The sequence below is a fragment of the Ictalurus punctatus genome, chromosome 19, assembly GCF_001660625.3.
Source record: "Ictalurus punctatus breed USDA103 chromosome 19, Coco_2.0, whole genome shotgun sequence".
Classification (NCBI taxonomy): domain Eukaryota; kingdom Metazoa; phylum Chordata; class Actinopteri; order Siluriformes; family Ictaluridae; genus Ictalurus; species Ictalurus punctatus.
This window is the reverse complement of record NC_030434.2, coordinates 462,187-478,033: the sequence shown is the minus strand read 5'-3', so window position 1 is coordinate 478,033 and position 15,847 is coordinate 462,187. Positions and strand designations below refer to the sequence as shown.

The 15,847-nt window shown below is 40.3% G+C and overlaps 1 protein-coding gene across 4 annotated transcripts in view; it reads left to right on the top strand.

Annotated features, from left to right (window-relative positions):
• LOC108279528 (NACHT, LRR and PYD domains-containing protein 12) overlaps positions 1–15,847 on the top strand; it is a 120,126-nt gene that overhangs the window by 50,257 nt on the left and 54,022 nt on the right. For 3 of the 4 annotated variants that reach the window (XM_053688332.1, XM_053688331.1, XM_053688334.1), the window contains 4 exons: positions 749–922; positions 4,708–4,881; positions 6,609–6,782; positions 11,890–12,063. In XM_053688332.1, the coding sequence (XP_053544307.1) occupies positions 749–922; positions 4,708–4,881; positions 6,609–6,782; positions 11,890–12,063 (696 nt within the window). The remainder of the gene's footprint in view (positions 1–748; positions 923–4,707; positions 4,882–6,608; positions 6,783–11,889; positions 12,064–15,847) is intronic. The other variant, XM_053688333.1, reaches the window with a different exon arrangement.

The following is a 15,847-nucleotide window of genomic DNA, read 5'->3' as shown; positions in this document are numbered from 1 at the left end:
CTGGGAAATGGAATATGCACTTTTTTTTAATCTATCATCACAAACCAATCTTCAAACTGAGTCTGTGGAATAATAAGTTTGAGTGTCAACATCCTGTATATCCAAAGAGTATCGTTCAGATGATGAACTGGACCCAGAACCCCTTTCCATGGTGGTCAGAAACTATGGATGGAGACACCCTTGCCAGTAGTTTCCACACTGTCGATGTTTAGTGTTGTTAACATTCCACATTTTGTTGAAGGGAAAGCATCAAATGCTCGTTGCCCTGTGACAGCTCGCTGACCAGAGACAACTGAAAACTGGGGAAAACATTGAAGCAAGGCCCGCTGCTGCATAGGCTTTGCCGAGGTGGTCTTACCAGATTTCAGATACCGGCCATGCACAAGCACACTTCCCACAGCATGAAGGTCACATAACGTTGAGTTCCCTTTGAAAGGGCACAAGTTTATTCCCCCTGTGTTGTGCGCTATAAGTCTCTCTCTCTGATTAAAGTTCATGGTCTGTCTGCTGTTCTCTGTTCAGCTTCAGCTCCTAATAGGTTAATATGACAACAGATGAGAGAAAATAAATATAACACTCAGTATGATTATTTTTTAATTACATTGTTAATTGGAATATTCAGGAAATATTAAATCCTCATGTCATTCTGAATAATAAAATCATTTTTACAAACAGATCATCTTTAAAGTAAGTCTTAAACCAAGATAAAAAATCTGTCGGTGAAGAGTGCGTCATTATGTCTCTACAGGTTGTGGAAATGTGGTGTCTCAGATGAAGGCTGTGCTGCTCTGACTTCAGCACTGAGATCAAACCCCTCACACCTGAGAGACCTGGATCTGTCCTATAACAGTGTAGGAGAGTCAGGAGCGAAAAGTCTCTCTGCTGTACTGGAGAATCCTCAATGTAAACTGGAGAAACTGAGGTAAGATCAACTCTAGGAGAGTCACATGACCAGCTCCTCAGTAAGTCACATTCTCTAATAGTGAGACTGAAGCAGAAGTTTTAGGTTCATCTTAAGTCCCCTGAGGAGGAAGATTATTTATATTTCACTGCACACTGACGATTTATGTCAGAGTCTTTGGGTCAGATGTACGTATGTGAGAAGCTGCAGCACAAAACGTGACTTGATGCGACTGCAATTTGTATGAAATTACTGTGAAATTTATTAAAACATTGTAACTAATCACACAAACTGCACCTGAGACAGAAACTAGATGCACTGTGTTTGAGATGCAGGGTTTAAAAGCAGCAGTGAAATGGAAATTATCTAAAAAAAAAAAAAAAAAAAAAAAAAAAAAAAAATTCAACAAAAAAAATAACATAATTTAGAAACAAAAAATAAGAAGTTAATGCCAGGAGAATTAATAAATATATCAATTAAATGAATCAAATTAGACTTGTGTGTGTATATATATATATATATATATATATATATATATATATATCAATTAAGCAACAGCAACTATACTTTAATTATTTTTTTTGTTGTACTTAAAGGTGAAAGTGTTTTTTCTGACAGTGAATGTTTATTCAATATGTCTCTGTCTAGCTGCTATGAACAGGTCTGCCAGATCTGCATTACAGAAGGTGTGCAATGAACAAGCAGTATTACAACTATGCAGTTTTCCTCAATAGTTCTTTCACTAAGAAGCTTAAATGGTCTTGTTTTGTTCCACGTTTTGTCATGAATAAAGAATGTCTGAGTAAACCCAACAACTCACATGGTGCTTATTTACACCTGGTTTTAAGAGGAGGACAAAATAACATGTAAAACTGATGACTGCTAATCTCACAATCCTTATTAAATTGAGCAGAATATTTAACCAGACACAATTCCAATTCTTCCTTGGCCAAAAAGCTCAGCACATCTAACCCGCTGTCTTCAACTTATTCTTATGTAGAATTTTAAACCACTATGTTTTTCACATCCTAAACCTGTAGAACCTGATGAACCAAATTTGTAGACATTTTTCAGTTTTATACTTCAGGAATATTTTATTTAACAAGAAATTATCAGCAATTAATTTGATTTAGGGCCTGTTTACAGTTGGGCATTTCATGCCTTTTCTGGTTTAGAGAAGACATGAATATTAATTCTCCTAAAAATCAGTGTTACATAACATTTTTTTCTGTATAAAGTAAATACATTTAAGCAGGGAATTAGGAAATCATCACTATTAAGGTATGATGAGTTTAAATCAAGAATGAACCAAAATGTTTGAATGCTGTGTCAAATGTAAATAAAAACATTATGTAATGATGTGAAAATCTCATAAACCCATTTGTTATTTGAAATAGAACACAGAAAACATATAAAATGTTAAACTGAGGAAATGTACCATTTCGGGCCAACAAAAGGGTTGAAAGGTAAGTGTTACTAAAAAGAAACAGCTGGAGGAACATTTTGCAACTAATTAGGTTAATTGGCAACATGTCAGTAACATGATAGGGTATAAAAAGAGTACCTTAGAGTCAGAGTCTCTCAGAAGAAAAGATTGGATGGAATCTGGATGGTAGCATATATTGCTCTTAAACCTGTATATACCTTTCAGAATTGATGGTGCCTTTCCAGATGTGCAAGCTGCCCATTCCATAGGCACTAATGCAGCCCCACGTCATCAGCGATGCAGGCTTTTTAACTGAGCGCTGATAAAAAGCCGGATGGTCCTCCCCTCTTTAGTCATATTTATTTTAGAGGATGTGGCGTCCATGGTTTCCAAGAAGAATTTAAAATTTCCATTCTTCTGACCACAGGACAGTTTTCCTCTTTGCCTCAATCCATTTTAAATGAGCTTTAGCCCAGAGAAGACAGTGGCGTTTCCAGATCATGTTCACATATGGCTTCTTCTTTGCATGATAGAGCCTTAACCAGCATTTGTGAATGCATGGCGAACTGTATTCACTGGCATTGAGTTCTGGATGTGTTTCTGTAATTTCCATTACAGAATCCTGCCTATTTTTAATGCATTGCTGCTTGAGGGCCTGAAGATCACAGGCATGTAATATTGATTTTTGTCCTTACACACAGATTTATCCAGATTCATGGAATCTTTTGATGATGATATGTACTGTAGATGATGAGATATTCATAGTCTTTACAATTTTATGTTGAGCAACATTATTCTGAAATTGTTCCACAAATTGTAGACACAGTTTTTCTCAGATTTTTTGAACCTCTGCCCATCTGTACTTCTGTAAGACTCTGCCTCTCTAAGATACTCTTTTTATAGCCAATCATGTTACTGACCTGTTGCCAGTTAACCTAGCTGCAAAATGTTCCTCCAGCTGTTTATTTTTAGTAACACTTACTTTTACAGCCTTTTATTGCCCCAGCCCATCTTTTTTTTTAGATGTCTTGCGGCCATCAAATTCAAATTGCCTTATTTTTTTTTCTTAAAATGGTACTCTTACTCAGTTTAAACATTTGATATGTTTTCTATGTTCTATTGTGAATAACATATGGGTTTATGCAATTTGCAAATCCTTGTATTTTGCTTTTATTTACATTTTACATACTGGAATAATTCATGAGTTACTAATCTGACAAAGCAATTAACATAATGAGCATCAGTTGGATAAACAAACAAGTTATAATTATTGCAGTCTTCCTCCTTCTCTCTTTTCCCTTTCCCTAATCACTTCCATTTATATACAATGTCATTTTACTTTGATTGGGTCTTCGAGTGATGAAGAAAAGATGACTGATGATTGATGTGGTATACAACCAATAGCAAGAGTTTTGATAGCAGAGGGAAAGTGAAAGTGGAGAAATCACACACTAAACAAGATATCTTTCAGGTTGTAACAGTAATGTTGGTTTTTCACCATGATTCAGACTTTTACTTCCTTTATTCTGTAATAATATAAATCTATATTGTTATACTGTATGAATTCCCTACAAAGGCTATGGAGAAACAAGTTTATTTCCTCTGTAGTGAACTATAAGTCTAGTAGAGAATCATCCAAGATTTAGTCTCTCTCTCTCTCTCTCTCTCTCTCTCTCTCTCTATCTCTCTATCTATCTCTTCAGCTGCTGATAGTTTATCACACACAACAGATGATAGATTCTGTTCTACTACTTCGCAGTCATAATTATCTTTTTTCTCCCTCTCTCCTTTCGCCGAGCCCCACACGAATTTATGGAGATACTAGAGATCCAGATCCTTTCTGCCTCTGGACGGAGCTCAAATCTTCTTTAATTCCAGACTGCTGGGACTACGGCTGCTCCTAACACCATACAGACTTCATATAAATCCATAATGAACTTTTTCACACTAACATTTGTTACCCAGATGAGGATGGGTTCCCTTCTGAGTTGGGTTCCTCTCAAGGTTTCTTCCTCTTAAAACATCTTAGGGAGTTTTTCCTTGCCATCGTCGCCACTCAGTGGCTTGCTCAGTTGGGATAAATTCGCACCTTTAATATCTGTATACCGTGTTGATATTTCTGTAAAGCTGCTTTGAGACAATGTCTATTGTAAAAAGCGCTATACAAATAAAATTGAATTGAATTGAACAGATGAGAGAAACTAAATATAACAGTCAATATAATAATTTTTAATTGCATTGTTAATTAAAATAGGTGATATTAAATCCTAATATCATTCTGAATAATATAATCATTTTACAAACACATCATCTTTAAAATAAGTTTTAAACCAAGATAAATATCTTTTGATGAAGAATGTGTCATTGTGTCTCTCTATAGGCTGTGTGATTGTTGTCTCTCAGATGAAGGCTGTGCTGCTCTGACTTCAGATCTGAGATCAAACCCCTCACACCTGAGAGAACTGAGTCTGTCTGAAAATAATGTAGGAGTCTCAGGAGTGAAGATTCTCTCTGCTGTACTGGAGAATCCTCTCTGTAAACTGGAGATACTGAGGTAAATAATGTATCTGAGACTCACATGACCTGCTCCTCAGTAAGACACACTCTTTAATAGTGAGACTGAAGCAGAAGTTTTAGGCTCATCATCATTGTCCTGAGGAGGAAGATCAGATGTATGTATGTGAGAAGCTGCAGCAAACGTGACGTGATGCGAATGCAATGTGTCTGAAATTTACCAAAACATTGTGACTAATCACACAAGCTGCACCTGTGACATAAACTAAATGCACTGTGTGTGAGGTGTAGGGTTTAAAAGCAGTCGTGAAATGTACATGATCTAAAGCAGAATTTGGAAACAATAATAAGAAGTTAATGCCATAGAAAAGAAAAACGTCAACAATTAAATAAATTAAATAAATGTTATTAAAAAATTGCAAGTAACACCAACAATTCTTTAGATTTTTTAGTGTACTTAAATACTGTTTATTCTGTCAGTGAGTGTTTCTTCAATATGTCTCTGTCTAGCTGCCATGAACAGGGTTGCCAGATCTGCACTACAGAAGCTGCTCAATGACCAAGCATTATTAAAACTATGCAGTTTTCCTCAATAGTTCTTTCACTAATGTTCTAAAATGGTCTTGTATTATTACACATTTTGTCATAAATAATGAGTAAACCCAAAAACTCACATGGTGCTAATTTACACCTAGTTTTGAAAAGACAAAATAATATGTAAAACTGATGAATGTTAATCTAACAATCTTTATCATGGTGAGCAGAAAACTTAATCAGACACACTTCCAATTTTTCTGCACTTTTTTGGCCAATTCTTCCTCAAATGCACAAAAAGCTCAGCACATCTGATCGTCTGTCTTCAAGCCTTCCTGCTTAGCTGAGGATGTAGCTCTCCCCTCTTGCTCGGGTGAGGACGTCGCTCCCCTCTCTTGTTTGGCTGAGACCGTTGCTCCCTCCTCTTCCTCAGCTGAGGACATTGCACCCCCCTCTTGCTCAGCTGCAGGCATCGCTTCCCTTTGGTGCTCGGCTGAAGATGTTGTTCAGCCCTCTTGCTCGGCTGAGGTCGTTGTTTCCCCCTCTTGCTCATTTGAGGACATTGCTCCCCCCTCTGGCCTCGCGGAGGATGTCGCTATCCCATAGGGCTCTGCTATGGACTTCGCTCATGCTTCTGGCTGTGCGGTCGACATTACTCAATGCTCACAGTCTGCCTGGGACCTTGTGCCATCCCTCAGATGTGCAGACGAGATCACCCCACATCTGCACCAGAGGGAGGATGTCACGGCTCCTTCTGGCCCTCCGAGGGGTAGTGCTCATAAGGACTTAGATTGGCTAAGTGACATCTTCTCTGGGTTCCCAGGACTCCCCCCTGAACTTTTTTTCACACATCAGGACCTGCATACTAGGGGGGGGTTGGGTTCTGTCATGGAATGCTGAAATAGGCATGGAGCCATAATTCTCATCAGCCACTGCACCTCACATGGTCATGTCACATGACTATCTGCAACTGATTCAGATTTGGGGATATTGCGCACTTGGATATAAGTCACATTTTGCACTGCACACATTGTCTTGCATTTGTCTTATGTTGTCTAATTGATTAGCCCTTGTATTTTCTCTGTGCCCAGTATTCATAGTTCATGATATGTGTGATTAGTTTCTTGTGTTTGTATTGTTGTTTGTTTTCATTAAATTCACATCTGCACTGGCACCAGTCTTTGCCTCCATTTCATGACACTTGATAACGAGTGTCATTGTGTCTCTGTACAGGTTGTGGAAATGTGGTGTGTCAGATGAAGGCTGTGCTACTCTGACTTCAGCTCTGAGATCAAACCCCTCACACCTGAGAGAACTGGATCTGTCCTATAATAATATAGGAGATCCAGGAGTGAAGAATCTCTCTGCTGTGCTGGAGAATCCTCACTGTAAAGTGGAGACACTATGGTAAGATCATCTCTCTGAGAGTGATATGACCTGCTCTTCAGTAAACACGGTTTGATATTATGAGCAATTTGGTCACATATGCTCCCAAAATTTAATCTGTGCAACCTCAAATTATATTTGGGAGCATTTGTGTGATTGCAAATAATTGTTGTGGTGTGACATGTTTTCATTTCTTTTCAAAACATTCACTAATTACTGTGCAGTATGTGCCAGCTGTGAACTGATACAGTGACCAGTCCACCGTTCTCTTCAACATTACATAACCAATTAAATTTCATCTTTACATTCTTAACTTTAATGCTGATTTTAGATTGGTTACTATTAGCCATCAATCACTCCCTTTCACTGCGCTTCTGTAAAGCCTGTGGGGATAGGGGTTGCAGGTAACACTGTGTTCGCCCCTGAATCTACAGTAGTCTATTAAACAAAATAAATCTGTTTATATAATATATATAAAGTATCTCACAAAAGTGAGTACACCCCTCACATTTCTACAAAAGTAAATATTTGATTATATCTTTTCATGTGACAACACTGAAGAAATGACACTTTGCTACAATGTAAAGTAGTGAGTGTACAGCTTGTATAACAGTGTAAATTTGCAGTCCCCTCAAAATAAATCAACAAAAAGCCATTATTGTCTAAACCGCTGGGAACAAATGTGAGTACACCCCTAGGTGAAAATGTCCAAATTGGGCCCAAAGTGTCAATATTTTGTGTGGCCACTATTATTTTCCAGTATTGCCTTAATCCTCTTGGGCATGGAGTTCACCAGAGCTTCACAGGTTGCCCCTGGAGCCCTCTTACACTTGTTGACATCATGGAGCTGGCGGATGTTAGAGACCTTATGCTCCTCCACCTTCCATTTGAGGATGCCCCACAGATGCTCAATAGGGTTTAGGTCTGGAGACATGCTTGGCCAGTCCATCACCTTCACCTTCAGCTTCTTTAGCAAGGCAGTGGTCGTTTTGGAGGTGTGTTTGGGGTTGTTATCATGCTGGAATACTGCATACTGATCATGCTGTGCTTCAGTATGTCACAGTACATGTTGGCATTCATGGTTCCCTCAATGAACTGTAGCTCCCCAGTGCCGTTAACACTCATGCAACCTCAGGCCATGACACTCCCACCACCATGCTTGGCTGTAGGCAAGACACACTTGTCTTTGTACTTCTCACCTGGTTGCTGCCACACACGCTTGACACCATCTGAACCAAATACGTTTATCTTGCTCTCATCAACCAAAGGACATGGTTCCAGTAATCCATGTCCTTAGTCTGCTTGACTTCGGCAAACTGTTTGCGGGCTTTCTTGTGCATCATCTTTAGAAGAGGCTTTCTTCTGGGACGACAGCCATGCAGACCAATTTGATGCAGTGTGCGGTGTATGATCTGAGCACTGACAGGCTGACCGCCCACCCCTACAACCTCTGCAGCAATGCTGGCAGAACTCATACATCTATTTCCTAAAGACAGCCTCTGGATATGACGCTGAGAACGTGCACTCAACTTCTTTGGTCGACCATGGCGAGGCCTGTTCTGAGTGGAACCTGTCCTGTTAAACCGCTGTATTGTCTTGGACACCATGCTGCAGCTCAGTGTCAAGGTCTTGGCAATCATCTTATAGCCTAGGCCATCTTTATGTAGAGCAACAGTTCTTTTTTTCAGATCCTCAGAGAGTTCTTTGCCATGAGGTGCCATGTTGAACTTACAGTGACCAGTGTTACACAAGCTGTACACTCACTACCTTAAATTGTAGCAAAGTGTCATTTCTTCAGTGTTGTCAAATGAAAAGATATAATCAAATATTTACAAAAATGTGAAAGGTGTACTCACGTTTGTGAGATACCGTACATATACAGTGGGGGGTATAAGTATTTAATGCATCAACATTTTTTTCAGTATTTTTTTTTCCAATGAGGCTATTCACAAGAAATCAGACATCAGTATTAACTCAAGAAATCTGGAAATATAAAGAATTCACAACATTAAAGTCCATAAATAAAGTTATGTTTAATAAAGTGGAATGACAGGAAAAAAGGATTGAACGCACTAAGAAAAAGCAGTTCTCCAAGGCAAGGTAAGGCAAGGAACCAGATGAAATCTGTAAGTAATTATAGCCCATAATCTGTGCAAAGTAAGATCAACTGGGTTAACAAATTGATGGTCTATAAAAAGGCTTTTTGTTACCAAGGTGTCACACAAAAAACATCACAACAGCCAACTGGCTCAGGCCCTGGGGATCTCCTATGGATCTGGAGGAGGAACCGGAGATGGGCTCAACTATTTCTTTTGCTGTCTTCTCAGAATCACAGAAAACGCCCCTTTTTTCTAAAAGTGCATGATGAAATATCACGCTTCTGGGGAAAACCTAACACCAGATGTATTTATGACCCTGAGATGTCTGATTAGATCTAAAAGATACATATTTACACAGAGAAATATTGCCCAGTCACAGGAGGTTACTAAGGTTCACGTTTGGAGGCAACACGTACAGATAATGGGTTCTTCCCTTAGGTCAAGCTTTGAAGCTTTCATCTTCACAAAGTGCATGGATGGCACTCTGGGTCCCTTGTGACTTCAGAGCATCCATGCACTAAACTATCTGGATGATGGGTCCATTCTAGCATGATTCAGGAAGTTGTCAATTCAACATTGAGATGTTGTTCTCACCCATATTGCGAGCCTGAGGCTCAGGTTGAAACCCGAAAAAGCATGCTTTCTTCAGGCAGAGGATGACTTTTCTAGAGATTATATGGGATTCCAGTATGATGAGGGCATTTCTATCACCAACACATGTAGGTCAATCCTAGCAGCATTGAGCAAGATGAAACTGGGTCTCACCAGTCTCTATGAGAGACCTGGCATCCCCTCCAGTCTCTATGAGAGACTGTTGTGACTTATGGCTGCAGCCGCTAACATCATACCATTGGACCAATTTCACATGAGACCATTTCTGTGGTAGTGGAAAAGTCTGGGATTTCCTCTGAGGATGAAACCCCTAAGAATAGTCAGTGTCACTTGGCGTTGCCTATGTGTTTTGAGAATTTGGAGGTGTCCCTGGTTTCTAGCATCGGGTCACACTCTAGGGGCATCTCCTTATCACAAAATGGTAATGACGGATGACTCCCTCATGGGCTGGGGCACTGTCTTAGACGGACATCCAGCTCACAGGCTCTGAAGTTGCAAATAAATTGCCTAGAAATGTGGGCCATATTCCTAGCACTGAAATTCTTTCTTCCTCAGTTGAGAGGTCACCACGCGTTAGCTGTGACAGACAATACATATATTTATAATACATGTATGGTGTCATATATCAACCACCAGGCCCCTGTTCAGGCAGGTGCAACTACTTATTCTCTGGGTCGAGGGAAAGTTTTTGTCAGTGAGTGCAATATACATTCCTGGTAATCTGAATGTGGGGGCCTTTCAAGGCAGGGTCTGAGGCCTGGGGATTGGAGGCTCCGTTCACAATTAGTGCAGTCTGTATGGTGGCGGTTCGTCCAGGCAGAAGTGGATGTGTTCGCTTCTGGAGGAAACAACTGCCCACTGTGGTTTGCCCTCATTCTTCCAGCACAATTTGTGGCTGGACACCATGATACACATGTGCACCTTTCCTTGATCGCTCTGCTCCCAAAAGTTCTAGTGAGAGTTTGCCAAGACCTTCTACATCTGCTGCTAGTAGCACCTTATTAGCCAGCCTGAATATGGTTCTTGGACACTCAGTGAGAGATTCCCTTTCGCAGGAATCTTCTGTCTCAGGACAGAGGGTTGATTTATCACCCTTAGTCAGAACTATGGAAACTGTGGGTCTGACCACTGAGGGGCACCATCTCATAGATTCTGGTCTCTCAACCGAGGTTGTAGAGAACATGTTGAATGCTAGAGTACCAAAATTGTATGTGCCTAAGTGGCAACTTTTTGTCTCGTAGTGTGAGGAATATCAGTTAGACCCAGTAGACTGTGCAAAATTTACAGTACTGGAGTTCTTACAGGGATGTTTCTCAGCATGGTTGGGTCCTTCTACAATTAGGGTCAATGTCACCGACATTTCTGCCAGTCACGCCCATATTGATAGAGCCTCTGACTCTAAAGGTAGCTATTCGGCTGGCCCTGAAATCTCTCAAGCGAGTGGGAGATCTAAAAGCTCTCTCTGCTGCCCCTTACTGCCTTGACTTTGCTCTGGGATTAGCCAAGGCCTTCCTATATCCTAGGCCAGATTATATTCCTAAAGTGCCTACGTCTGCAGCCCAGCCTGTATTGTTGCAGGCTTACGCTTACTGTCTTCCTCTGTTCTTCACACCGGTACGAGAGAGAATGCACCTGCTGTGTCCAGTAAGGGCTCTCAGTCTTGGACCCTTTAAACAGGTGGCCATACCCTCAGTATGACGGAGTGGGTGTACTCACAACATTGAGTTTCGTTTGAAATGGAATGTCTGGGTTATGCATGTAACCCTGTTCCCTGAGAGGGGACATTATGTTGCGTAGCTTTGTCATACTGGGGTATGCCTGTGAATCACGTCTTCACTTCAGATAATAGACGTTGATGACATGGTTTCTAGATGCCATTTTATAATCATGCAACTCATAATATTCCACCGCACCTGACTATGGCTGGCCTATAAACAGGTGTGATTTCACAGCACCCGAGGGTGCTTTCCACAGCTTGAAGCTCATTTGTACTTCCTTGATTCTGCAATAATATAATTATTGTAGAACTATATTATTATATAAATGCACCAAATAAGCTATAGAGAAAGAAGTTTATCCCCCCTGTGTAGTGCACTATAAGTGTAGTAGAGACATCTGAGATTCTCTCTCTCTCTCTCCCTCGCTATCTGATTAAAGTCATGCTCAGTCTGCTGTTCTCTGTTTAGCTTCATCTGCAGATAGTTTAATATCACACACAACAGATAAGAGAAACAAAATATAACAATTAGTGTGATCATCATTAATTACATTGTTAATTAGAATCAACAGGTGATATTAAATTCTCTTGTCATTCTGCATAATAAAATCATTTCACAAACACAATCTTTAAAGTAAGTTGTAAACAAAAATAAATAAAAATATGTTTATGAAGAGTGTGTCATTGTGTCTCTCTACAGGTTGTGGAAATGTGGTGTCTCAGATGAAGGCTGTGCTGCTCTGACTTCAGCTCTGAGATCAAACCCCTCACACCTGAGAGAACTGCATCTGTCTTATAATAATGTAGGAGACTCAGGAGTGAAGTGTCTTTCTTCTGTACTGGAGATTCCTCACTGTAAACTAGAAATACTGTGGTAAGATCATCTCTCTGAGAGTTACATGACCTGCTTCTCAGTAAGACACATTCTCTAATAGTAAGACTGAAACAGAAGTTTTTGGTTCATCGTCAGTGTCTTAGGGAGGAAGATTATTCCTTTTGACTGCACACTGATGATTTGTTACAGAGTCTTTGTGTCAGATGTACAGACGGACAGTGCCTTCCACTAATATTGACACCTTTGGTAAATATGAGCAAAGACGGCTGTGAAAAAATGTCTTTATTGTTTATCTTTTGCGTAAAAAATCACAAATATACTCTGCTCTCATGGATATCAAGCAGTTGCAAACAAAACACAGGTTTATGAAATATTATACAGTATCTCACAAAAGTGAGCACACCCCTCACATTTTTGTAAATATTTGATGATATCTTTTCATGCGAAACACTGAAGAAATGACACTTTGCTACAATGTAAAGTAGTGAGTGTACAGCTTGTGTAACAGTGTAAATTTGCTGTCCCCTAAAAATAATTCAACACACAGCCATTAATGTCTAAACTGCTGGCAACAAAACTGAGTACACCCCTAAGTGAAAATGTCCAAATTGGGCCCAAAGTGTCAATATTTTTTGTGGTCACTATTATTTTCCAGGATTTCCTTAACCCTCTTGGGCATGGAGTTCACCAAAGCTTCACAGGTTGCCACTGGAGTCCTCTTCCACTCCTCCATGATGACATCATGGAGCTGGTGGATGTTAGAAACCTTGAGCTCATCCATCTTCCGTTTGAGGATGCCCCACAGATGCTCAATAGGGTTTAGGTTTGGAGACATGCTTGGCCAGTCCATCACCTTTACCCTCAGCTTCTTTAGCAAGGCAGTGGTCGTCTTGGAGGTGTGTTTGGGGTCGTGCTGGAATACTGCCTACTGATCATGCCCTGCTTCAGTATGTCACAGTACATGTTGGCATTCATGGTTCCCTCAATGAACTGAATCTCCCCAGTACTGGTTGCCACAACACACGCTTGACACCATCTGAACCAAATAAGTTTATCTTGGTCTCATCAGACCACAGGACATGGTTCCAGTAATCCATGCCCTTAGTCTGCTTGTCTTCAGCAAACTGTTTGCGGGCTTTTTTTGTACAACTGGGTGAATAGGAACAATCATGATTTCCTGCTTCACATGGGTGTAAATATGAGGTAACACAAATTTGAGGAAGGACAACTTCAATTAATCATTCATAGCAATGGGTAAGGCCAAGAAATATAGCTGTGATGTGCGGCAAAAGGTTGTTGAGCTTCACAAAAAGGAATGTGGCTATAAGAAAATAGCAAAAGCATTGAAAATGCCCACTTCCACCATCAGGGCAATAAATAAGAAGTTCCCTTCAACTGGAAATATTATGAATGAACCTGGAATTGGACACGTGTCTATATTATGTCAACCCACTGTGAAGAGGGTGGTTCGAGTGGCTAAAAACTCTCGCAGGATCACAGCTGGATAACTGCAAATTTTAATTGCGTTTTGGGGTCAGAAAGTTTGAAGTCACCTATATTACCACAAGTTGTTTGGAAGGGTTTCAAGAAAAAAGCCTCTACTTTCAACCAAAAACAATCTCAAGAGCCTTCAGTTTGCCAGACACTACTGGAACTTAAGGGTGAGTTCCGGTTAAGGGGAAAGTGTGGCCATTTCACTTATTAGCCACCAGCTGTGTGTGTTTCTGTCACACTACCTCGTAGTCATGGTCTTCCGCGCTATCCAAAGCACATGACACTGAATTTGTAAGAGGCATTTGAAGTGTGTGGGTTGCAGGCTCGCCGTCACAGTGAGCTTCATGCTGCGGGAAGCGCCCTGGTATCTGAAGCTTGTGTGAAATCACACCTATTTATAGGCCTGCCATGGTCAGGTGATGTGGCAATTAGGCGTGTCATGTGATTATAAAATGGTGCCTGTAAACCACATCATCAGCCTCTATTCTCTGAAGTGAACACACAATTCACAGATATGCCCCAGTATGACACAGCTATGCAATGTCTCATTCGCTTCTCAAGCAACAGGGTTACATGCGTAACCTAGACGTTTCCTTTCAAATCAAACTAAACCTTGCATGAGCTTCACGCTGTGGGAACGAGAATACCCACTCCATCATACTGAGGGTATGGCATGTTCAAAAAGATCCGAGAGCTTCAGTGATAGAAATATGGCCCGCATTTCTAGGCAATTTATGTTGTTGTTGGTATTAAGGGAACAGTCCTCTCCTGGCTCAGGTCTTATCTGACCGATCGTTATCAGTTCGTAGATGTAAATGGTGATTTCTCCATGCATACTGAGGTTACTTTTGGAGTTCCACAGGGTTCTGTTTTAGGCCCACTGCTCTTTACTTTATATATGATACCCCTAGGACAAATTATTCGTAAACATGGAATTAGCTTCCACTGTTATGCTGATGATACACATTTGTATGTTTCAGCGAAGCCAGAGGACAGAGAGAAGCTTAGTAAAGTTGAGGATTGTATAAAGGACATTAGACATTGGATGTTAATTAACTTAATTCTACTTAATCCTGATAAAACAGAAATACTTTTATTAGGCCCACGTGTAGCTAGAAGTATTCTTTCTGATCACATGGTTATTCTGGATGGTCTTTCTGTTTCATCATGTACAGCAGTTAAAGACCTTGGAGTGATTATTGACTCCAGCCTATTATTTGATGCTCGTGTAGATAATATTACTAGGATAGCCTTCTTTCATCTCAGAAATATTTCTAAAATAAGAAACATATTGTCACTACATGATGCGGAAATACTAGTTCATGCATTCGTCACCTCTAGATTAGATTACTGTAATGCCTTACTGTCTGGATGTTCCAGTAGGAATATAAATAAGCTCCAATTAGTCCAGAATGCAGCTGCTAGAGTCCTAACTAGAACTAGAAGATACGACCATATCACACCGATATCAATACTGCATTGGCTCCCAGTAAAATCTCGCATTAACTATAAAATACTTTTATTAACCTATAAAGCACTAAATGGTCTCGCGCCACAATATCTAAGCGACCTTTTGGTTTTATATGATCCGCCACGCCTACTTAGATCAAAAGATGCAGGCTATTTGACGGTACCTCGAATAGTGAAGGCTACAGCAGGGGGAAGAGCTTTCTCTTATAGAGCCCCACAGTTATGGAACAGTCTTCCAATTAGTGTTCGGGACTCAGACACAGTCTCATTGTTTAAATCTAGGCTTAAAACGTATTTGTTTACTCAAGCCTACCCTGACTAGATTCTGTTCTACTACTTCGCAGTCATAATTATCTCTTTTCTCCCTCTCTCCTTTCGCCGAGCCCCACAGGAATTTATGGAGATGCTAGAGATCCAGATCCTTTCTGCCTCTGGATGGAGCTCAAATCTTCTTTAATTCCAGACTGCTGGGACTACGGCTGCTCCTAACGCCATACAGACTTCATATAAATACATAATGAACTTTTTAACACTAACTGTTGTTACCCAGATGAGGATGGGTTCCCTTCTGAGTCGGGTACCTCTCAAGGTTTCTTCCTCTTAAAACATCTTAGGGAGTTTTTCCTTGCCACCGTCGCCACTCAGTGGCTTGCTCAGTTGGGATAAATTCGCACCTTTAATATCTGTATACCATGTTTATATTTCTGTAAAGCTGCTTTGAGACAATGTCTATTGTAAAAAGCGCTATACAAAAAAAATTGAATTGAATTGAATTGAATTTATATGCCACTCCAGACATCGTGAGCTGGAGAGCTGTCTAAGACCACGCCCCAGCCTGTGAGGGAGGTGCCCGTCATTA